General features: G+C 41.0%; 1 protein-coding gene across 5 annotated transcripts in view; it reads left to right on the top strand.

Moving 5' to 3' along the window:
* LOC119904149 (FERM, ARHGEF and pleckstrin domain-containing protein 1-like) overlaps positions 1–24,382 on the top strand; it is a 68,478-nt gene that overhangs the window by 23,955 nt on the left and 20,141 nt on the right. For 4 of the 5 annotated variants that reach the window (XM_038720621.1, XM_038720613.1, XM_038720639.1 and 1 more), the window contains exons 3-12: positions 11,481–11,585; positions 13,616–13,658; positions 13,807–13,885; positions 17,340–17,437; positions 18,816–18,930; positions 22,601–22,748; positions 23,363–23,458; positions 23,637–23,803; positions 23,906–23,974; positions 24,158–24,233. In XM_038720621.1, coding sequence (XP_038576549.1) covers positions 11,481–11,585; positions 13,616–13,658; positions 13,807–13,885; positions 17,340–17,437; positions 18,816–18,930; positions 22,601–22,748; positions 23,363–23,458; positions 23,637–23,803; positions 23,906–23,974; positions 24,158–24,233 — 996 coding nt within the window. The remainder of the gene's footprint in view (positions 1–11,480; positions 11,586–13,615; positions 13,659–13,806; positions 13,886–17,339; positions 17,438–18,815; positions 18,931–22,600; positions 22,749–23,362; positions 23,459–23,636; positions 23,804–23,905; positions 23,975–24,157; positions 24,234–24,382) is intronic. The other variant, XM_038720631.1, reaches the window with a different exon arrangement.

Genomic DNA, 24,382 nt, shown 5'->3' with positions numbered 1-24,382 from the left:
AATATGTCTGTGTAGACTTTTATCTGGTAAATGGAAAACTGGCATTCTTTTTGTGAGAATTCAAGAGTGTACTCTAAGTTGGGGACAGGCAGAGACTACTTACTATAATTGATGCATTTTCATTCGCTGTTCATCTTGAACATAAGGGGAGGCTTGACCACAGAGAAACTTTAACAAAAGGAGAGGGAAAGACTGAGGAGAAACAGTGAAGTGAAATATGTTGTTTTCTAGGCTATAGGCCTCAAGGGGCAAAAGGGGACTGGATAGTAAAAATGAGAGAGCTATTACTTTGATATACCGCATCCCAGTTTAGCCAGGCACTAACACTGTAGCATGGGAGAGGTCTTGGACTGAAAGGAAGTATGAAAGGAAGTGTATTTGCTGAATCGTCTGTGCGTTTTTGCTGGCTGATGGCTTTGCTGGGTAACGGCGAGGGCCGCTTTGGCAGAACTTGACGAGTAGACAGGCACGCTGACAGCTCACTGGCAAGTATCCCTGATAGGCAAAGAGCCACGGGTTAACTGGAGTCTGGACGCCAGACAAGAGGGAGTGGGTGAGACCACAAGAGATCCAAAGGAAAAAGAAAGCAAGAGAGGTAGAAACAATCCCACATCTCCCTTTATTTCTAAGCAAAGTGCATTGTGTTATGAAGTTCAAGCCGACACATTTTCAGTACCTATCTTTGGAGCAGTTTGGTACATTTACCATCAATTTGGGCTTTGGTTCTTTTTGCTGAGTCAACTGTAGCCTTGTTTATTTTCAGTAACACAAACCAGAAACACTCACTGCATGGGATCTACCACAGTCACCCTGCAAACTGACCCTAATGTATATTTTTATACCCAGTTGTGACACACAAACCCCTAACGCACATTTCAGGGTCACCACTATAATTTTGAGTCTTGCTGCAAAAAAAGGGCGTGAGTCAGTTTACGAAAGGTAAACAGAAAGAGGAAGCAGTGGCAAACAGCCTCAGTGTTTCATTAGGAAACGTTTTTTGTGACTCTGCTGAAAAATATTACATTATTATTGTGATGTTATTTTGTTGCTCTCTGCTGTCCCATTAATAAACATCTATTGCATTTTCCTCCATTAGCTGTGTCACATCATCCAAGAACACTGAGCTATAAAAGCTAAATAGTTGCAAGGGCATGCTGAAAAGATTCATTGCAAATAGAAGTGCTGGTTTTTGTTCCGTGTTCCCATGTCTGGAGCTATTTTGATGACTTCTTAAGGCTTGACTTGGAAGTTTTTTTCTTTTGGCATGGATGATGGTTCTCTAATGGACAGTTGGTTGTTAAGGCTCACTGCTAGACCTGCTAGCCTTCTAATTATCTTAAAACACAAAAGTCATGTTGGTGTAAGGCCCGAAAAGACAGCTGTGTGAAACTGGACTCTGCCTTTTAAGGACGCGACCTTGGCCTTTGCAGGTTGCATTTACAGTCCAGAGTTGCAGCATGAAACTCTGGATTTAAACAGTTTATTTGTGTCTGCATGCCAGCGCTCACACCAATGAGTGTTTCACTGTATGCAACAAAGATAGTCCTCAATATGTCTGTTTGCAAAGCATCATTCCACATCTGCTAGACGAGGAAAGAATCAGCCTCAAAGTTATGATAGATATGTGTCTCTGTGTGGAAGTGAGTGAGCACTGGTGTGCGCTTTTGGCTGACTAAGAAAGGCTCATTGATGGTGGTTGCTGAATGAAGTGATTGTGATTTGAACTGAAAGGACCTCCATCTGGGCGCCACAGGGCCTGGTCTGCTCTGTTCAGACGTACAATGTCAACGCACATGCACACCAGTTATTTTTAGACATTAAAACTCTCACACTATGAACTTATAGAAGGGATTTTGCCCATGGAAGCATCCTCACTTTCCCAATGTAAGAACAAAACCTATGTGTATCGTGTTTGGCCTCGGCTGGGTGACCATTTCCTCTGTGGAAACAGTTGCCAAGATAAGAGCAGATCACGAGAACAGGCGGGACTGTTCCTCTTTAAGTGCCATTTTAGCAAACAGCATTTGGTCCACTGTTGACTGTATGTATTACACTGGTGTTGCTTGGCTGGGGGGTTTTTTGGTACATAATCATGGGTTTTTGAAAAGACTTGGCAAGGGAAGTCTTTGGCAGTGCCACAGCTTTAGCTTCAGGAATAATCTATTCACCCTATTAACCTAAGGTAAAAGCTGAAGCCTCTCAAAGTCAGTAGAGCCCATGAGAGCAGCTGTATCTATACATTAACCTTGAGACGGTCCCCCTTAGTAATTGCTAGAACTAAATGTGACATTTTAATACTAAAAAATGTCTGGTAGATGATGCGTTTTCTAAACAAAAAAAAAAAAAGGAGAAAATGAGAGGTGGGAGTTCAAATTTTATTTTTTTTACCATGGAAGAGATAAATGACATCCCTTCCATAACCAGATAATCCTTGACCTTTTGAAGACATGACAATGGCAAAGTGGACTTACTTTGCCGGCGAGGGGGGGATAAGGAACTGAGAAGTCAGAAGGGAAACATGCAGGTACTATCTCAGATGGCAGGAAACTATACCTTGGAAACTGCCTCCCTTTTCCAGGAAAAATGCCTAAAATAACATACCTAAAATGAATCAGGAATAACTCCTCAAACTTTTGGCCTAGATGCATAATTCTGGTCTCCTTTGAAAGGTCATAAGTATTTCACCAGTACAGTCTAAATCAAGATGCAATAAAGAAAAATCATATTTTAAATGCAATAAACCATCAAAACCATCATCGAATGGATTATAATGCAACTGAATATCTTTTATTACACGTGGAATAATAATAATAATAATCGTTATTTGTAGAGCACTTTTCAAAAACAAGTTACAAAGTGTTTTAACAAGTGTAAAGACAATAATACCCAAGACACAATAATAAAAAAACAATACAAGATAAAAGCATGAAAACATTGAAAAGACTAAAATACACGTTAAGTTAAATATAAAATTAGTAAAATACAATAGAATAAAAGGGATAAAATAAAGTCAAATAAGATTGGGAAAGGCTCTCCTATAAAAGTATGTTTTAAGAAGGGACTTAAAAGAGTTCACTGACTCAGCTGATCTGATTTCCTCGGGCAGGCTGTTCCAGAGCCTCGGGGCCCTGACAGCAAACGCTCTGTCCCCTTTAGTTTTCAGTCGAGACTCTGGAACAGATAGCAGACCTCTGCCCGAGGATCTCAAGGTATGTGCTGGTGTGTATGGGACTAAAAGGTCAGAAATATAACAAGGCGAGAGGCCATGAAGAGCTTTAAAAGTAATCAATAGAATTTTAAAGTCAATTCTAAAACATACTGGGAGCCAGTGTAATGAAGCTAAAATAGGAGTAATGTGGTCATATTTCTTTGTTCTGGTTAAAAGCCTGGCAGCTGAGTTCTGGACAGTCTGGAGTCGATCAATAGATTTTTGGGTTAAACAGGTGAAAAGGCTGTTGCAATAATCCAGGCGTGATGAGATGAAGGCGTGTAAAATGGTCTCGGTGTCCGATAGATAGATCGAATTTTTGCTATATTTCTAAGTTGATAAAAACATGATTGAACAAGCTTTGTGGTGTGCTGCTTGAAATTTAAATTACTATCAAACCAAACACCAAGGTTCTTTGCCACAGGCTTAATGTGATTTACTAGGGAACCAGCAGATGGCATCTGCTGGGACCCAATGACCAGGATTTCTGTTTTGTCTGAGTTCAGTTGGAGGAAATTATTTGACATCCATTTTTTAACTTCACAAAGGCAGTTGTTAAGTGAACTCAGCATTCCAGGGTCTGTGGATCTGACGGGCAAGTATATTTGTGTGTCATCAGCATAAATATGACAAGAAATGCCATGTTTATGGATAATATGTCCAAGGGGAAGCAGATACAAGGAAAACAAAATGGGTCCTAAGACCGACCCCTGAGGCACACCATATTTAACTGGACAGAACGAAGAGACATAGTTGTTTACAGACACGCAAAACTTTCTATTTGATAGGTAGGATGAAAACCATTCTAGGGCAATACCAGAGATCCCCACCCAGTGCCTCAGTCTGTCTAACATGATGTTGTGATCAATGGTGTCAAAAGCAGCGCTAAGGTCCAGGAGTACTAGGACTGAGCACATGCCTTCATCAGCAGACATTAAAAGGTCATTGGTGACTTTAAGCAGGGCAGTCTCAGTGCTGTGGTACTTCCTGAAACCAGATTGAAACTTTTCAAATAATTTGTTATTTTCCAGTACAGTGAGCAGCTGTTTGGACACAATTCTTTCTAGAATCTTTGCAATAAAAGGCAGTTTTGAAATTGGTCTAAAATTATGTGGGAGGGAGGGATCTAAACCAGGTTTCTTTAAAAGTGGGTTCAGGCAAGCCGTTTTAAAATAATCAGGGACACAACCTGTAGATAGGGAGCTGTTGAAAACAGAGATCAAATGGGGCCCAACAGAATCCTTTTCAGTTTCAGTTTTTACTGAATTACTTTCAGTAAAAACTTTGTAGGTATTACATCAAGTGGGCTGGAGGACACCCATTTGTGATACTGTTTTTAAAAGCTCAGACAAGTCGATGGGATAAAACTGGTTAAAACTCTCTTGTTGCTGGTGAGGAACCTCTGAGTAAGAGGCCGCGGGGGTAGTAGAGGCTCTGATTGACACCACCTTATTGGTAAAATAAGATAAAAACAATTCACAGTCATCATTACTTTCAGCTGAGGCACAAGGAGGGGTTGGGTTTACCAGCTGACACACAGTCTTAAACAGAAACCTGGGATTGTGTTTATGTGTAGTAATGAGTTCAGAAAAATAGTGTGTTCTCGCATCCTTAACCATGTTATTGTAGTTAATTAATAAATCCTTCAGACTGAGGTAATGGACATGGAGACTGGATTTTTTCCATCTGCGCTCTGCTTTCCTGCATTCTCTTTTTAGGCTGCAAATGCTGTCATTTATCCAGGGTTGCTTACTAGCTTTAGACGTAGGCCTAACCTTTAGAGGAGCAGTAATATTTAGTGACAACAAGCAGATATGATTGAAGTGATCGACCAGATTGTTGGTGTTGGAATCAGACAGGTGTTGGCTTTGGCTCTGAAAGAATGCGCAAAACTTTGAAACACTTTGTTCATTAAAGATGCGAGAACACACGGAGCTTGGTGAGGCGGCATGAGTAACAGGCGAATCGCAGCTAAAAACAATACATCTGTGGTCAGATATGGTCATGTCCACTAATTCCACAGAGGAAATGCTGACACCCAGGGTAAAAACCAAGTCCAGTGTATGACCACGGACGAGGAGATGCCGGTTGTGGGGTTCCAGAGCAGGACTGAGCAGAATCTGCTTCAAAACTGCGTGCGGACTGAGGATGGAGTGTGTGAGCTGCCGAGTGTTGTGTTTTAGTAGCAGTAACACACCTGAGAGAAGGGCTACCCGACGGTGCAGGGTAGAGATGGCCTCCGGAGCGTCTGAGCACAGCGTCCTTCAGGATCCTACGTCGGGAAGCGGAGGTTTTTGACCGGGATGACGGCCGCCGATCAGGCCCAGCGGCAGACTGGCGGCCCAGCGCGGGAGATGTAGCCAGTGAAGGAGATGCAACAGTGTCGGCAGGCACTGTCCGCTGAAAGAGATCCGTATCAGGGAGACTCAAAGCCACAGGTGCATCCGCTGGTTGGACCGGAGTGTCGCCAGACAGGGCTGCATAGCGGTTGGAGAGGCCGATGTGCGGAGGAGAGGCAGCCCCATCTGAGCCTCTCTTGCAGCCACGGACCACCACTTCAGCCCAGGTTGACTGATGCTTTGGAGTCGAGCAGGAGGAAAGCCTGGGAAGGCTAGAGGGGTCCCATAACACGGTGTCCTGGATGTTAGCGGTTGCGCTAAGAGAAACAATCTGTTTGGCTTGTACTGAAGCCACATCCATAAAGCCAGTCAGCAGGGAATCTTTCTCTTTGAGTTCCTCTGAAAGTCGTCGGATGTCTTCCATAAGGTCAGCAAGCGCTTTCTTAAGGAGTGTGCAGTCCTCAAGGGGCAGAGTTATCTCGGCTAGCATAGTCACCGGAGCTTTGTTGTGGTCAGTAGCGTTGATCGCGTTTTTACGGTCATCTAGCTTAAAATCCATTTCGGATGACTAAAATCCTTAACCCAAGTAAAAACTTAAGTTAAATAAAAAGGATATAAAAAATGTAACGAAAAAGAGTGGATTAAAACTGGATAAGAGTCCGGTTTAAGACGCCAACGCATGCGCAGAGTGCAGATTACGTCAGCAATTACGTCAGCGATCTTGAATGCAACTGTAACTGTAAATTTGATGAAAATAAAATACAACCGTTATCATATTTTCATATCATATTTTTAGGTAAATGGGAGTTATCTTTAAAACACTATTTGTGTCCATACAACCACAATCTAAATAACGAAAAGTTTCCAAAACATTGAAATATTGATAAAAACAGTGAATATTCACCAACATTCCTATGACCAAAATCCACTCCCATGGTTTACAGGCCCGCAACTTGAGAACAGAACATCCCACAGTAATTTGGGGGGGGGGGGGGAAGAGAGGTTGGACATGAGGATACGTTGTGATTAGCGATAACTGGATGCTTACAGCCATGTCCAGTGCTTACAGAGCGATTTTATTTATAGAGTTTAGGTTTACAGACTGGTGTGATATTGTGATAAGTTCATTTAGATGCTTGGTGTTTGATGTGTGTTTGGTAAAGATAAAAATGGCTGGTTTGAGCTTCTAGCTGAGCCTCCTAGCTTCACAGAGGTGTTTAGCATGGATACAATGCAATACTAGTTACTAGTCAGATATGAATTTCTCAATCTGCATTTTGCGCGAAAATCGCATGCTGCCCCCAGTGCAGGGTGGCATCATGGCTCAAGAGGGAAAGGCACTCCTGATCCACCAATGTTGACACAGTATTTTGAGGCCTCTGTGACTGTCCGCTGTGGTAATTAATCAGAGCTTGGTCCTTCAGACCATAACAGGATGAGAGAGTCCTGGGTGGTTTTGTTTCACATCACCCCACGTCTCTCCCATTTCCTGTCTCTTCTCTGAAACTGTCTAGTGAAAGTAGAACAGATTGGCCAGATTTGGTGAACTTCTGGTCCACATGTTATTTTTAGAGGTTCGCTTCAGTGCCCAACAACAGCTGAATCTGAGCACGCCTATTGGTGGTTAAGTTTGGGAGCCTGCTGTCCTCACTTTGCAGCACTTCTCCTCTCACCTTGTCATTACAGCTTCTTTCACACAAGTTTCACACAGCTCGGGTTAAATTTAGTCTCGCTGCCGGCATGTTGTTATGACAGAAACATTGACCTACTACCAGACTGCTTCAGACTCAGTGCTGTTAGGTCCATGACAGGCAGCACTTACAGAATTAAGTCTTTAATGACAGTCTGAACGAAGGTGTTTTAATCTTTACACAAAGAAGACAGAGCAGCCTGTATTGTGACACGTGACCTGTGTTATTGTAACTGGTATTAATATTTGAAGATTTCACCACCATTCCCTCAGTGACATTCCCCTACTGCGTTCCAGTGTCTTACATTACTTGAATGTGATACAGGATATCTCCCCAATGCATGCACACAGGCTTACTGTAGATACTGGAGAAGGGTTTGCTGATATTAAAGGAAATTGCTTTTGCCCCAAAACATACTTGGAAATTTGTCTCAGTCTAATTAACTTCATCTCGTACAACATGACCTGCTGCACCCTGCGTCCAAATGCCTTCAGCTTCTTGCTCTTGCTTCTCTATGGCATCCTGCTCCGTACACAAAAAAAGTAGGAAAAAAGGCAGCAACATGGCCGACACTGACTATAAATTAAAGGAAGTGTGGCTTTGTAGGTCTCTGTTTTCCTCACCTGGGGTTAATTCTTAAAAAATGGGATCTCTGTCATCTTGCCAAATCAATTTGGCACGTCAGTCATGCAGCTCGCAAGCGAAAGAAACAAAAATCCAACTTTTGTCTTTTTCTATCCAGAGTTTCCTCAGCCTGTAAAGTCTAAATCTCTAATACTCCACCTTCCTCTGCTTTCTGTCTCAGCATGTGCATGTGTGTGTTTTTTGGGTCACATGATAAAAGCTCCCGTGTCTCCTCCAAGCCCAACATTGTTTTGCAGAAAACTGGACCCTGTATTGTTGAAGTTGGACATCTTCGCACAGCCGTTTCCATGCAGGTTTTAATGAAGGACATTGAAAGCATGGCGTAGCTGCCCAAACAGTGCAAATAAGGGACAAAGAGGTTTATTTCCACACAAATAAATGTAGACAAACAAGCCGGTCATGCTGCATTAAGGAGAAAAGTTTATTTTGAGATGAATGAATAGAGTGAATGAAAATGAATAAAGAGGGTGGAGTAGAATCGAGATGTCTTTATGTTCCATTTTGTTTTTCTTCTCCTCTTCTTCTTTGTCTCCCTTCCTGTCTTTTAAGCCACGCTGCTTTCGGATTCTCTTCCAACATGTTCTCCTGCTTCCTCCTCTCCCCTCTTAACCTCCTTTAAACAAAGATTACAGCTGCCCAGAACTGGATCCTGTCCAGACTCAAGAGATCCTCGAGCCTTTGCACATGACCTGTCAGTCAAGCTCCCCAGTCTCCCTTGTCATAATACACACCCACACACACAGGATGGTCATTCAGTCTGTCTCTGTCCTCACTATCTGACAGCAGGATGTGTCCACCTGCAGAATAATATCTGACATGTTGTGATCAGCCACCGTTGATTTGGGTAGCGTAAGTGACTGTGTATGCGTGTGTGAGCACAGTATGCCTCTCCAGACACACTGACCACACAGAAGCAGATGGACACATGTACGTATACACACACACACACACACACACACACACACACACACACACACACACACACACACACACACACACACACACACACACACACACACACACACACACACACACACACACACACACAGTAGCCAGATGGTGACAGACTTGGCTCAGACCATGGCCCTCGCTGCTCTGATTCCATTCCATTTTTCTTCTTGCCACTCTCTGCCCTTTTTACTCGTTCCCTCTTTTCTTGGCTACCTTTCACATTTTAAAAGTATCTAGTCGGTGCTGCTAATTGTGCAGTTTTATTCTCCATCCTGTTTGTACACTGCACCAACAGGAACTGCTTTCTGCTAATTCTCTGTCTTAGCAGGATTCATTTGTATAAATTGCACACGTAATTTTGCTTCTAATAATCATAATTTTTGAAATAAAGTACATGGTTAAATAGTAAAATTGCTCAAACCAGATGTCTTACTGTCACTTGCAATGGAGGGACAAACCAGTTACTTAGTCTTTGTCTGGTAACTTCTATTACTAGCGCCAGTCTAAAAAAAGTCTTCATATGAATTGCAAAGAACATGTTGGATGTATGACTATGATACAATTAAGAATTGGCTAAAATGGTTAAACATTCCTATTTGGATTCAGTATTAAGCAGAAAATCATGTGAAGAAATTAGGGTTCTGGGGAGATTTCGTGCCACGAGATATATAGCATAGAAGATGCCCCTGCCACTTTTAAATAATTTCTTTGGCTGCATTATGGATACCATGTGGATACAATAAACGGCGACCGACAAAGACAAACAATATGTAAGCAACATTTCAACATGCAACTGCTTTGTTTTGCATTTTCTGACTTTAAACTGAATAAAAGACTATTTTCTTAGTCAAATATTTCATCATTGAAATTTTCTTATAAATAGCCCTATATTGTATTGTCTCATAAGCTAAGTGTGTCTACACACCCCTAGTAAAAATGCATAAATGGCCAGGCACCAGACGATTTAAAAGTGTGTGCGTATACTGGAGACAAAGTTTAATACCATTAAGTCAAATTATGAAGATTTGGCTCTACTGGATTGAAATACTTTCAGTGCAAGAGGGCTAAAATTTGTAAAAGATACCCTTATCTATCATGTTTTTTGAAAACAGGTGTAAAATCTTTGTATTTTTAGGGAAATGGAAAGAGGAGCGATGAGCTGATGTATTAAGTAAAAGCTTTCGAATAGTGTCTCTACTATAATTAAATCTGCACGTCACACATTTCAGTAAAGTCTGTAAAGTAGCACAGACACAGCAGTCCACAATGGAAATAAGTTATATGTTTAGTATTTTTATCCTGTGTCTAGAGCTGCAACGATTAGGCGATTAATTGTTAGTTAGTTGGTCGAAATAAAACTTAATCGACAACTTCTTTTTCTTTGTTAAGCAAAAATGTGACAAATTTGCTGGTTTTATCTTCTTAAATGTAAGGAGTTGCTGCTATTTTTTGTCATTTATGATAGTAAATGAAGAGTCTAGGTTTTGGACTGATGGTTGGACAAAAGTATCAATTTGAAGACGTCACTTTGGGCTCTGGAAAATTGTGATGAGCATTTTTCACAATGTCTTGACATTTTATAGACTAAACAAATAGTCCATTAATCGTGAAATAATCAGCAGATTAGTCGATAATGAAAATAATCGTTAGTTGCAGCCCTACATGTGTAAGGCTTTTTGGCATGCCACTTTGTGTATGTTACATGTAATGTGTAGTTTGTTTGAATTAATTTGGTATTATTACATCATTTTATTTCAATTTCATGTCTGCATATCCAGGACATAATAAAACCAAACCTCATCACAATATTTAGCAATATACAAAGCACATGAAGACACATGAACATTTTATACACATCAACACTCTATCTGGCCTTAAGGTGTACAGAAAGTTTTGTCTGCAAGTGAAGCATGAAGTTATGTGTTTGTTTCTAGTGTAGCTCTCAGATCTGTTGATGAAGTCCTTATCTGTGTTTTTGCTTGTGTGTGCCTGTCAAAGGAAGGAATGCACATATAACTACATATTAACGTGACTAGAGCCTCAGCACTACATGTATAATCGTCCGCTGTAACTCCCCAGGCTGACAGGGTGGTACCATTTAGCTTGAACTAAAGTTATTCCGGGCTAATTTTGGGTTTGATTCCAAAATTATTTTGGAAATACCAAGTTCTGCAGAAGACCTTGTGACGTGCCTGCTGCCGAATCCAGAGAAAACAATAGCATACGTACAGAGAACACACACACACACATTCACTTTCCCTAGGACATTGTGATTGTTTGTGAATACTCCCAGCTGAGCGTTGGCCTCCAGCTATTCATTAGACCCAACCAAGGTCAAAGGTCATTTGCTCGTTAAGTGAGGAGAGGCTCGTTAGAGAAAATGGCACCCATTTGTTGTTTCACTTGTACCGTGTTCTTTCTTTTTTTGCCCTTCTAAGGAAAGATAGATGATGCATCACTTTGAAATAACCTTTGAGGGAGGACCCACACTCCTTTCAATTATCAGCACTCCCCTGATGAGCTGCTGTGTGACATTGTACCCTGTGCATCACTTTCCTTTCCTCTTCTCACCCTTCCTGTCCTCCAGTTTCCTCTTTGTTCTAATCTGAGTTGTTTTTTTCCCCCACCTCTCTTCTTCTCTACCAGCAACGTTCCCCTGGCAAAGTGCTGTTTGACCTGATTTGTGTCCACCTCAACCTGGTAGAGGGAGACTACTTTGGACTGGAGTACCAGGACCAGCGCAAGATGACGGTGAGACACCCACACGCTGGCATACGGCCGTATTTACTACCTTATATTCTGTTATGCTTGTTTTTATTTCTGCAGACGTTCTAAAGGAAACGGGATAAAGACCGCACAACAAAAGTTAACTTAACTTACATTAACTATGATTATCTGCCATGAATTCAGGAAACAATACATTTGCACAAAAATACTATTAAAATATAATATATTTTCGCCTATATTATAGCTTCAGCCAGAAGGCGTTGTTTTCCTTTCTTCTTATTATTATTGTCTTTTTTTTTTTTTTTCACAATTCAAATTAAAAATAAAAACTGCTTTGAAAGTTCATCCAGATCTTCAGCTTGTTAAGTGCTCCAAGCAAGGTTGCTCTCTTTCCCACAAATTAACTTCAGTTTTAATCACACGGGTCAGTGTTCTTCACGCGCGGCGTCTCCTGCAACTCACTGTTTCGCCCATCTTCCATTCATCTTCACTCATGTGGATTTAAGCATCCACCTGGACTCAGTTGTTCCACCTATGTCATGAAAGAGCAGCTGGTTGTAATAATTTGCACACTTGGTTTACATGATCCAGGGGCGTGTTGGCAGTTTGCAGATGCCGCCCTGGCTGCTAACGTCTGCTGGTTGAATCTGCACTAGTGCGTGAAAAAAGGTAGTAATAAAGGAATGCCTAGCTGGAGAACAACAGTCAATCTATATCTCCTAGAGAAAGATGAATCTGTCAAAATGCACACGCAAATACCCACTGAAACACAGACACGCAATGTGCATTTCGGTGCCTCGGGCAGAAGAACAGTTGTTTTGAAGTGGATCAATAAAACAAATGACGTAATGCTGAAGAAATAATGACAGCTTTGTCAGCGCACACACACACACACACACACACACACACACACACACACACACACACACAGACACACACAGGATTAAACAGACACACACAGGATTAAACAGACCCGCACGCAAACACATGCAGCCATACATGAAGTAGATAACTGAATGTTTCTTATCCTGTTTATGGTAACTAGTGTGAATTTTATTGCTTTAAAAAGTAATCCAGATTCAAAGTATGTCATAAGCCATTTAGAAGCAGCATTTGAGTATGACTTACAATGTTGACATTATAACGCTGCCATTATGCTTTATAAGGAACTTGCATCGTGTTTCCAAGTGTGATTTATTATTTATTAAATAGCAGTGTCATCATTTGACCGAGTGTTAGTGTTGCTGAAAGCTAAAGAAAGCAGGGCTGAAAGGTTTTTTGTTTGTTTGTTTTTTTTACACAGGTTCATAGTTTCTGAATATTTTCTTGATAATTTCCAAGAACTTTCCTTAAAGAAGTACTTTATTTGGCATTTATTGTATGAAAATGGGGGCAGTTTTCTGTCTGCAGACTTTCGGTTAATTCATTAGTAATTGCTAGTGTAACCTAGAGAATCTTTAAGTTAGTGCACAGCAAGTCAGCTGTATGCAAATATGTGAAATTTGTCTACAGGCAAATTGCAATCCAGCAATTGCATTTCCAAAAACACATGACTGTTGTATTTATATAATGTTGCATTTAAATTAAACTTTTATTAAAAGTAATGTCCCTATGATTAGTACCAAACGACATAATTCTTTCTTGGAAACTTCCTAGGAAATTATTATGAAATTACTGACCTTTAACATAAAGCTTTACCCTAAATTGTACTGTTTGGATGATTTGACATATGTAGATAATATAGAGATTTTTACACTAACCAAAATAATCCAAAACGATTAATTTTAGTGTTAAACGCCATTGGCATTTTGAGTACAAATTAACTAAGTTACACAGTCACAGCTAAAATTGTATTTTGTCTGCATGTAGTGGTTGCCGCAATCCTCATGATATGCAGTATTCTACAATGAATATTTATCTAGCTGTTGACCTATTGACCAACGCTTTATAGAAGTACCACAGCTATTTTGACAGCAGAAGTTTAGGTGGAAATCTGCCAGTAATAGTCTTTGATGTACAATAATTATAGGAAAGCTCTACTCTGTCGTCTGTAGGTGTGGCTGGACCTGCTGAAGCCGACACTGAAACAGATCAGACGTAAGTAGCTCACAGATAAAGCAGATACCATTTTATTAGAATACATTGTATTATTGTAAAATTATTTTTGTTTTTTTTTTACATCTCTGCTTCTGTCTTCCTGTCTCCTCCTTAGTCTAACCATATCCCCTATTTTCCCTCCTTTCAGGGCCTAAAAACACCATCCTTCGCTTTGTGGTGAAGTTCTTCCCCCCTGACCACACGCAGCTCTTGGAGGAGCTGACTCGGTAGGTCTGCTCAACACAGAAACCACACCCATCTTTGGTACAAACCTTGTAGATTAAAATGTTGTTTTGCTGATGGTTTTCTGTCTGGCCAGAATGTTTCCAGTCCTTCAGGAGGATTTTCACAGCTGTGTCTGAACATAAAGCAAAGGCCGTGTTACACTGTGTTTGCATCTTGTTTTGTACTTTTTGTTGTCCTCGGTCAGCCGCTTACCATTTACATCCACATTGATATCCACATGCCATAACATACAAAACACTGTTTTCCTTTCTGGACCCGAACAAGAGCTTTTAGTGTGCCATCTGGGAACCAGGCTTATGAAAACATTTGTTGTTCCAGGAGAATGAATGCTCTGACCACTTTTGGATTTTGAGCCATAGTTTTAAAAACAAGCTGTTTTATTGTAAAAAGACTTTAGTTTATTACTCTGGAAGACATATTTTGATTTTGCAGAAATCAAAAACTTCTGGCTGTATCTGGAGAAGCATCTTTTAATAATGTCATACTTTATTGACACATACATGTTGCGAAATTCATCCTTTGCATTTAACCCATCCCTCAAGGTAGCAGTGGGCAGCGCCTGGGGACCAACTCCAGATCTTTACCTTGTCAATATCACTGACAGGAGAACCTAGCATGTTTTGATGGTGGGGGACACCGGAGCAAACCCACGCAGACACGGGGAGAACATGCACACTCCACACAGAAAGGCCGGGCAACCGGGGTTTGAACCCGCAACCTTCTTGCTGTGAGGTCACAGGGCTATCCACTGAACCATCGTGCCCTGTTAGCGTTTAAAGATTAGACTATATAGGAGAAACGTTCATGTTCCCACCTATCCCCCCAGTCCTTTTCAACTACTTGTTTAGAAAGTGTAAATTATCAGCCCCCATCTTGTCTGCCTTTTTGTTTTGTCTGACAGAGCCTGTCAGAGCAGACTGCACTGTCTGTGCTTAGCTAAGCTTGTTTCAGCTACAGTACAGCGCCGTTTCACGTCACATGAAGAAAATATTTGACCTTCCACCTTTTCCCATGATGCTGTGGCTTCCTGCCCAGCTGGATTTACTTGAGAGCAAGACCCAGCAGGAAGTGAGCATGTTGTCTCTCATGTGTGAATGAATCCTTAAGATTGTCATGAAATCAAACCCCATTTGTTATGCAATTTGCAGTCAAGCGGTAGCCTTCAGAGTATTTACATCATGTACATTAATTCCTCATATAGTAGTTTCCATTGTTCGTGGCGGTGTCCAAGATTCCTGCACCGGAATTAAATTGTGTTAACAAGTCTCTGTAAGTTAAATGTTAGACTTTTTAATATCACATAGAATGCAGTTTAATATCTGTTTCATGATCATACCTTCCAAAGTATAATGTGTGAGTAATAAGTATGATGGAAACCAGTAGGGACTGTTGATTTGGCATAGAAGTATTTATTTTATCACTTTTTTTAGTACTTCCCAGCAGTAATAACAATAAATCATAATGATATAATTAATTAAATGAATGCAACCTGGACTCTGGTGTCAAACAGTGGATTAACCAATTCCAAATCGTTAATTCATGCAAGTTTTTGCTATTATCAACACTTTTCCATTATGAGTCGATGAACTTCCTAGTAGTAGCAGTAGTGACAGTGTTTGCTACAGGTCTGACAGTGCTGACTGACAAACCACAAAAAAAGATCAAACGGCACAATCCCACCTTTAGTTTTTAGGTGTTTAACACCTCCCACCAGCCTGCAATCAGATACAAAAACATTTACTTAACAGTTCAGATAATTTTACATCCTACTGCAGGCAAGTGAACTTGTTCTAAATAAAATTTAAGTCTTTAAAATACCTTAACCTTTTTTGAGGAAACTGAATTCAGTGTTTTTTAATGATCATTTCTGTCTACTGTTCACTTTGCTACAGCTGCATCAGAGCTGTATTAAGTTACGACTATAGCTAAACTACCAATTTCCAACTGAAAGCATTCAACAAAACACAAGGTGGATTTTTATTGTCAACATGTCACAGTAAATGCAATGATTGAGGTTTGAACCATGTAATCAAACCATGGTTGCAATAACTCTTGACCGTCTTCATGAAAAACAATGTGAGTTTGTTTGGCTGCACTGTAAACACTGTATTTCTGACAAAGAAGCTGCGTAGCCAGTGTTTGCCGCAGTGTTAAACCGCCCACCAGTAACCATGATTGTGCCAAATCAACCAGGACTGAAAGGTCACGGATTATAGTTTTAATTTCACAAGAGAATATCGTCACCAGTTAGGAACGCTTTACATATTTTCCGTTGATGACGTTCGGCCCCTCAGCTGGCCAGTTTATTCCACTGAGCTCAGATCATCTTGGAGATCGTCTTGGAGAGTGCCAGCCGCCTCCAGCATTAAACAGGAAGCGGGCACGCAGCCTTTTTTCCTTTGTTTGGCTCTCACAGCATTTCACTGTGGTCAGTGTTTTCTTTGATGGGTAACATAGGCACAGACGAACCAAATATGTAGACGGACGGATTTCTTTGAAGACGTATTAGGCTGATATTAGCCTTTTAATAAAAACGGGACACTGGCCAATCAGTGCTTGAGGTGAGGTCTAACATAGTTGAACAGATAGCGGTTTTAGAGGCTAACCATTGTAATTTATTGTTGTGTGAGGTTTTTCTTACACATTACATTGCACAAAATGGCACTCTAAACTTTCTATAACAGATATCTTTCAAGAGTTTCAACTGGCATGTTGTATTTCACTCTAAATAGGTGCAGCGTTCCTAAATAGTTGAATGACTCCAGGCTAAAATAAAAAGATATAAATACTCACCAAAGCCTCATTAACTTTATTAGAGAGGTAATCATGCAGTTAAAAAAAGGTTGGATTGGATATCACATAAAAAGTTGCTTTGGACCATTGATCTCACTCACTCGTACACACATGGGTGCACTTTGAATGTGCTTTCCTCTGGCAGCCTGTCCACTGTTTCTCCTGAGAGCTGGGGAATCAGCCAATCTCTGCGTTTAAAAACACTCATGTGGGGAAAAATCTGAATTAATTCTCCTGAATTTTGCCCACGTTACTGACTGATTGTGTTTGCTATCACATTGGCTTAATTGTCACCCTGGAATATGTAACAAATCCTTAAAAAAATACATTTGTGAGTAAAATAATAGCAGACAGAAATTGGGCAGATCATGTTATAAGTAGCTGACAGTATAATGATTAACAGAAAAGGGCATTTTCTCAATTGGGGATCGGTTTTAGGTTAGTAGATGCAACGCATCAGCAGTGTGTGTTTGAGTGTGTAATAAACTGTTTGATGGTAATGGAATCGCTTCTAACAGTTACGTTTAGATGGTGTGCATTGACCTCATAATGTTGCTTTCCCTTTTTCTCCCTCCCACACTCTCTTCTATTTCTGCCTGTGATGTGTGTTTTATTTATTATTATTTGCTTTCCTTTCTCTAGATATCTGTTTGCCCTGCAGATTAAACGCGACCTGGCCTGCGGTCGTCTTATCTGCAACGACACCAGCGCCGCTCTCATGGTCTCGCACATCATCCAGTGTAAGTCCAACACACACATACACACAGACAAGTGCTGTGTGGTAGGAGTTGAAAATTAAATAAAATCAGCTTAATAAAACTCATAGCATAGTGAAGGAGCCAATTCTAAGTTGTTGAGGTGTTTCTTTTGGTATAGAAAACCAGCCACAATCAGACCAGCCATGCCTCTCTTTATTTTCCTCTATGCCAGCTGGATGGATAGGCAGCAGAATACGCTCTCTAATAACGTTGAAGGTAGAGATGTGAAGAATAAAATTTGTTAGGCAATCCACTGTGAGAAGAGGGTTTGAGTGTCCCTCACACTAGTGACGGTCATTCATTTAAGGCTCCAATGCCAAAATAAGTTTTAAGATCATCCGAAACAAATGTTATGCTGTAACTGCTCGCATTACAACAAGCATTAAACGTCCTGTCGCGTCTAAATAAACATGTATGTGAAGGACATGTGTCTAAATAACAAAAGCTTGATAAAGCCAACAATTTTTAGTTCCCAAGTCTGAAAAGGGCTTTAGTCTCATTGTGAGAGACCCATACATCAGCAAATACACAAACACGACAGATAATCTCTTTGGGGGTATTTCAGCAGCATTTACAGTACTATGGTGTGTGTGTCACTAGTTTAATTCAAAACAAAGCTGTCTTAATATTTAACACTAAAGAGGAAGGCAATCTCACAAGTTAGGATCTTTTGTTGTGATACAGCACACTCCAGCGGGGCAGATGCTTGCCTGCATGAGACCATGATCCCGGCTCACACTGGTGAAGGACTCCCTCCTGTCACTCTTTCTGTATTCCACTGTCTTGTCAGTTACATAAAGCGTCAGTATTCCCCTATATTTAGAACCAGTGACATTGTGTGGGACACCTGCTCGCCAGGCTACCCGTGTCCACCGCATCGATCGTTGCTATTAAGCATGTGGAGGATGTAGGATTTATAGATTCAATTCAGTCCTGCAGACAGCGGCGGACTGCGGCACAGCATGCTAAAGAATATGACTTGGTTGCCGTGGTAACCGCCAGTGCCATGCCTGCATTGTGCACCTGCGGGTGGTTACACTACGAGGGTTTATTGTTGCTGGTACTGGACAGATGGAGACGCACGCATTACCACACTTGATCTGATCTACAGCAGAAAAGGCTGGGATGGCGTATAAATGAGATTAACTAGAATAGAGATCACAGCAGCTAAACAATGTTTATTTTCTTTTTTGCTTGCATTCCTGCTGTCTATGTCTTTCCTTAACACTCTGTTCTTTATTTAACCTGCTCTTAACCTTATCTGTCACCTACTCCCCCGTCCCACCCCTGTTTCACTCTCCATCTTCACTCCAAATAAACACTGAATTCCCACTGCCCTCTCCTTCTCCCACTCCATCAGCCGAGATAGGAGACTTCGACGAGACCCAGAGCTGGCAGCATCTCCTCCACAATAAGTACCTGCCCGACCAGGACGCCATCAGAGACAAGATCACTGACTGCCACCGCAAGCATGTGTGAGTTATCACATGCCTGCCCAAACACGCATATACTGTATGTACAGTCTCACAGGGACACACAGTCAGTTTTTAGATGATTAAAGGAGGGCATTTTCACTCTACATGGTGGTAAATGTCAAATGGATCTGTATATAAAACATTCAGTGTCTACTGTATAAAGTAATATGGGCTGCCTTAAGTTTATAAAATGTCCGTTAATAGTGAAAAATGACGGGTGGGTAGTAACTTGTAAAGAGGGGTAACTTTTCACGTTCCTTTTACTTTTGAGAATTTTATTGGTACCGTAATCTGCTGTTAACATTTGCCATTCATACATTCATTAGAACTAGTCTTTTATTTACTACAATACGATATATGATAAGATACGATATGCTTTATTGTCCCTATGGGGAAATTTGTTTTTAGCTCAGTGGTGCTGCATATATTACAAAAAATTTATAGTTTACACTGAACAGACAAACAGACAGCTGAAAAACATTTTACCAAGATTGCTAATGTTGTATATGGCAACATATTGCACAAACCCTCTTTTGCATTCCTAACAGTATTACACGGCAAGGTAGCAGTATATTGCACGTAGACTATTTTAAGTCTGTAACAGAATCTTTTAGAGAAGGCTGATGGAACATGGCACAAATAATTTTGTTTTTAAATGATTGAGTCTACATTTGAGGTCTCTGTATCTTCTGCTACAGTGCCTTGCGAAAGTATTCGGCCCCCTTGAACTTTTCGACCTTTTGCCACATTGCAGGCTTCAAACATAAAGATATAAAACTGTAATTTTTTTGCGAAGAACCAACACCAAGTGGGACACAATCATGAAGTGGAACGAAATTTATTGGATATTTCAAACTTTTTTAACAAATAAAAAACAAAAATTGGGCGTGCAAAATTATTCAGCCCCCTTAAGTTAATACTTTGTAGCACCACCTTTTGCTGCGATTACAGCTGTAAGTCGCTTGGGGTACGTCTCTCTCAGTTTTGCACATCGAGAGACTGAAATTTTTGCCCATTCCTCCTTGCAAAACAGCTCGGGCTCAGTGAGGTTGGATGGAGAGCGTTTGTGAACAGCAGTTCTCAGTTCTTTCCACAGATTCTCGATTGGATTCAGGTCTGGACTTTGACTTGGCCATTCTAACACCTGGATATGTTTATTTGTGAACCATTCTAGTGTAGATTTTGCTTTATGTTTTGGATCATTGTCTTGTTGGAAGACAAATCTCCGTCCCAGTCTCAGGTCTTTCGCAGACTCCATCAGGTTTTCTTCCAGAATGGTCCTGTATTTGGCTCCATCCATCTTCCCATCAATTTTAACCATCTTCCCTGTCCCTGCTGAAGAAAAGCAGGCCCAAACCATGATGCTGCCACCACCGTGTTTGACAGTGGGGATGGTGTGTTCAGGGTGATGAGCTGTGTTGCCTTTACGCCAAACATAACGTTTTGCATTGTTGCCAAAAAGTTCGATTTTGGTTTCATCTGACCAGAGCACCTTCTTCCACATGTTTGGTGTGTCTCCCAGGTGGCTTGTGGCAAACTTTAAACGAGACTTTTTATGGATATCTTTAAGAAATGGCTTTCTTCTTGCCACTCTTCCATAAAGGCCAGATTTGTGCAGTATACGACTGATTGTTGTCCTATGACAGAGTCTCCCACCTCAGCTGATCTCTGCAGTTCATCCAGAGTGATCATGGGCCTCTTGGCTGCATCTCTGATCAGTCTTCTCCTTGTATGAGCTGAAAGTTTAGAGGGACGGCCGGGTCTTCGTAGATTTGCAGTGGTCTGATACTCCTTCCATTTCAATATTATCGCTTGCACAGTGCTCCTTGGGATGTTTAAAGCTTGGGAAATCTTTTTGTATCCAAATCCGGCTTTAAACTTCTCCACAACAGTATCTCGGACCTGCCTGGTGTGTTCCTTGTTCTTCATGATGCTCTCTGCGCTTTAAACGGACCTCTGAGACTATCACAGAGCAGGTGCATTTATATGGAGACTTGATTTCACACAGGTGGATTCTATTTATCATCATTAGTCATTTAGGTCAACATTGGATCATTCAGAGATCCTCACTAAACTTCTGGAGAGAGTTTGCTGCACTGAAAGTAAAGGGGCTGAATAATTTTGCACGCCCAGTTTTTCAGTTTTTTATTTGTTAAAAAGGTTTGAAATATCCAATAAATTTCGTTCCACTTCATGATTGTGTCCCACTTGTTGTTGATTCTTCACAAAAAATTACAGTTTATGTTTGAAGCCTGAAATGTGGCAAAAGGTCGAAAAGTTCAAGGGGGCCGGATACTTTCGCAAGGCACTGTATCTTCCGATGTTTTCATGGCAGTCTTTGAATTGAGACAGTTTGGATTTAGATTGTACAGATTTATTTCCATACCATGCCTGTATTTCTATGTATGTATTAATTTTATGCATTTTGCTACATTAACCAAAGTGAAATGTCACCCAAGATGTGTGCGGTAAAACATCATTCTAGTGTTAGACTCTGCGCAAATGTCTTTCTGCACAGTGAAGCTCAAGCATCCAAGTAAAGGAACAAAAAAGCAACATTTACAGGGGTCACTAGAAATAGCTGGTCAAAATAATCTTTGCTTGGAAGACAATACGGAGCCGACCTTTAGTCTGACTCGGGATCAGTTTCTGGGTGGCATTACGCTCGAAGGTGTCAGGATGAAATAGTTTTTCACATTAACACACACGCGCACAACACACACACTTACCACAGCAAGTCTCACACACACATATTTATCTATTTATTCAAATGTGCGCTCACAAACACACCCATTACTCAACTACACCCAATCCCGTAAGCCCCTCTCCTGCAGAGATGTCTATCTCTTTAACCATAACACACACACACACACACACACACATAATCTCTCCCCTGCAGAGATGGCTCTCTGCAAACATACCTCTTACCCCCCCACCCCGGGGCCACACACACTTCTCTTATAATTTACATTATAGCTGTGCTTCCCCCACCACTATTTTGCAAATACTTAACAAATGCATCTCCTTGTTTTCAGGAGATGTAAATTCCCCTGAAAGCCTTACCTGACCACAGATAAGAGCTGAAAAAAACCACAGCAGAGACTTGTTGATTACTTGTCACGGTCACGCCGTGCACCACATACCCATTCTCTCTCTCTCTGTGGGCTCCGGCTCTCCCCTCCCCCTCCACTCCAATCCTTCACCCTGCCCTAGCTGACGCAGGAAGGAAGTGGCTAATTCAGCAGCTCATACAGGAAACAGGAAGCTATTTTCAGATTTGAGAGGAAACAAACTTCTTTTCTGCCCAGCAGTGGATACCGCCATCTGATCCTGTGGTGTTATTTTAAGACTTTAAGATGTTTGTTTTTACCGTTTACTATAAATCTGGACATGTAAAACCTGGTATGTACAGCACAAACAATAATACATGGCCACTTAGTTAAGGATATTCCTATATGTTGACAAATCATTTAGGAAAGGTTCTTAAGGTTGTTGCCAACGTATCAGTCGCTGGTGCCCACCTATATATGCAGAGACACTTTATCTACAAGAGAAAAAGAAGAAATTAAATATATTTGTGTCTTGCTTCGGCTTTAGAAAGAGTTGGCTGAGCTCGTGTTTGATTGACATGTTAAGTAATCGATAACTGATTGACTGCTCTCCCCCACAGAGGGCAGACTCCTGCTGAGTCTGACTACCAGCTGCTGGAAATCGCTCGGCGGCTGGAGATGTACGGTGTTCGTCTGCACCCAGCCAAGGACCGAGAGGGTACTAAGCTCAGTCTGGCTGTGGCGCACACTGGGGTTCTGGTTTTCCAGGTAAAACCATAAATATCAGATTCAAAGACCTTCATCAAATCTTTCTTTTTTTTGTCTCACTGAAATGTGAGTTGTTCCAGAGCCAAGTAGGAGGCTGCATATCTTGGTCTTAGGTATGAGCTGCAAATTTCAAAAAACGTTTTCTGAAAAGGCCTAATATTCTGTAGAGAACTTTTTGTGGTGTGCTACTTTTCCAGTGTCACCACTATTAACCTACTAATCTTTGTCTGCTCAAATCATAGTGAAGATATTCACACTGATAACTCGGCAGCCTCTTAGCTAGGGAAGAAGAATGTACATGGTTGCCTGTGCTTAGTTTGTTATTAATTCAAAAAGGGATAAGATGTAGAGGGAACTAGAAAGTATGTATTTTATGTATCTTGGATCAAATAATACACATTTTGTGTGCATGGAGAATGTATTATTGTATGCTTAGAAGTTGTCGAATTGAAAATGCCAGCAAGAGTCGAACTGTAACAGTATATTTTGGGAAAAAGTAAATACATTTTCCATTTGAAGTTCATTCTCCAGTGTGTAGCAATTGATCTTTTCTCTTATGATTCATTTTGCATGAATATTAATCAGAATCTCATAATGTCTCCTCTTTTATTCAGGGGTACACAAAAATTAACGCCTTCAACTGGTCCAAGGTTCGCAAGCTCAGCTTCAAACGCAAACGGTTTCTAATTAAGCTGAGAGCAGACCCCACTGTAAGTCCATTTAACGCTTCCTGTCTCCTTTCCTTTCCCTTATGTTTTGCCTTTTTTCTCATTCTTCTATTTTGTTTCCCTTTACTTCACTTCTCTCTTTCTCTTATCCATCTTGCATCTGTTTTATTATTTTTTTTTTACCTCCACCCATTCTTATATCTGCCTCTGCGTCTTCCAGCAGAATGCCCACCACGACACGCTGGAGTTTTCCATGGCCAGCAGGGATTGCTGTAAGATCTTCTGGAAAATCTGTGTAGAGTATCACGCCTTCTTCAGGCTCTTCGAGGAGCCCAAGCCCAAACCCAAGCCCATCCTCTTCACCAGAGGATCCTCATTCCGGTTCAGGTATGGAGAGGGCAGAAAGGGAAGGATAGGAAACTACTATGCTTGCATTTGTCTTTAATTTGTTTTTCATCACCTGTTTTTCTAAACTCTCTGTACCTGCAGTGGACGCACCCAGAAGCAGATCATTGATTATGTGAAAGACTCTGAGCTCAAGAAAGTTCCATTTGAAAGGTGACGCTCCCTCCTTTGTTTAGATTAGTCCAACAACAGGAACAACATTCATTGTGAGAATCCCATTGAAACCAATCCACAGCAGACACTGTTGTAGAAAAGATAGAAACCAGCAATCAGCTTTCTGTTTTCCAAATTATTTACACATGGTTTGACCTCATTGGTCCGCTCTTCTCTTTTCAGGAAGCACAGTAAGATTCTGTCCAGTAGCAGCATGTCCCCTCAGTTGTCTTCCTTCAGATCGCAAGTGCCAAAAGAGGTGATGCACACCTGACACTGACCTTTTATTCACCTTGTAACTTGTACACATTTACAAACGATTTATGTAGGTCTTTATCCCTTCTCTGTGTTTAAATCTGGAGCTGCTACAAAGCTGTTTTTGTCCTGAGCAGCTCCGGGGAGTGAGTG

This window comes from Micropterus salmoides, unplaced genomic scaffold (genome assembly GCF_014851395.1).
Source record: "Micropterus salmoides isolate LMB-PRFRI ecotype aquatic unplaced genomic scaffold, ASM1485139v1 Ms_hic_scaffold_1, whole genome shotgun sequence".
Lineage (NCBI taxonomy): Eukaryota > Metazoa > Chordata > Actinopteri > Centrarchiformes > Centrarchidae > Micropterus > Micropterus salmoides.
This window is presented reverse-complemented; position numbering and strand designations above follow the sequence as displayed.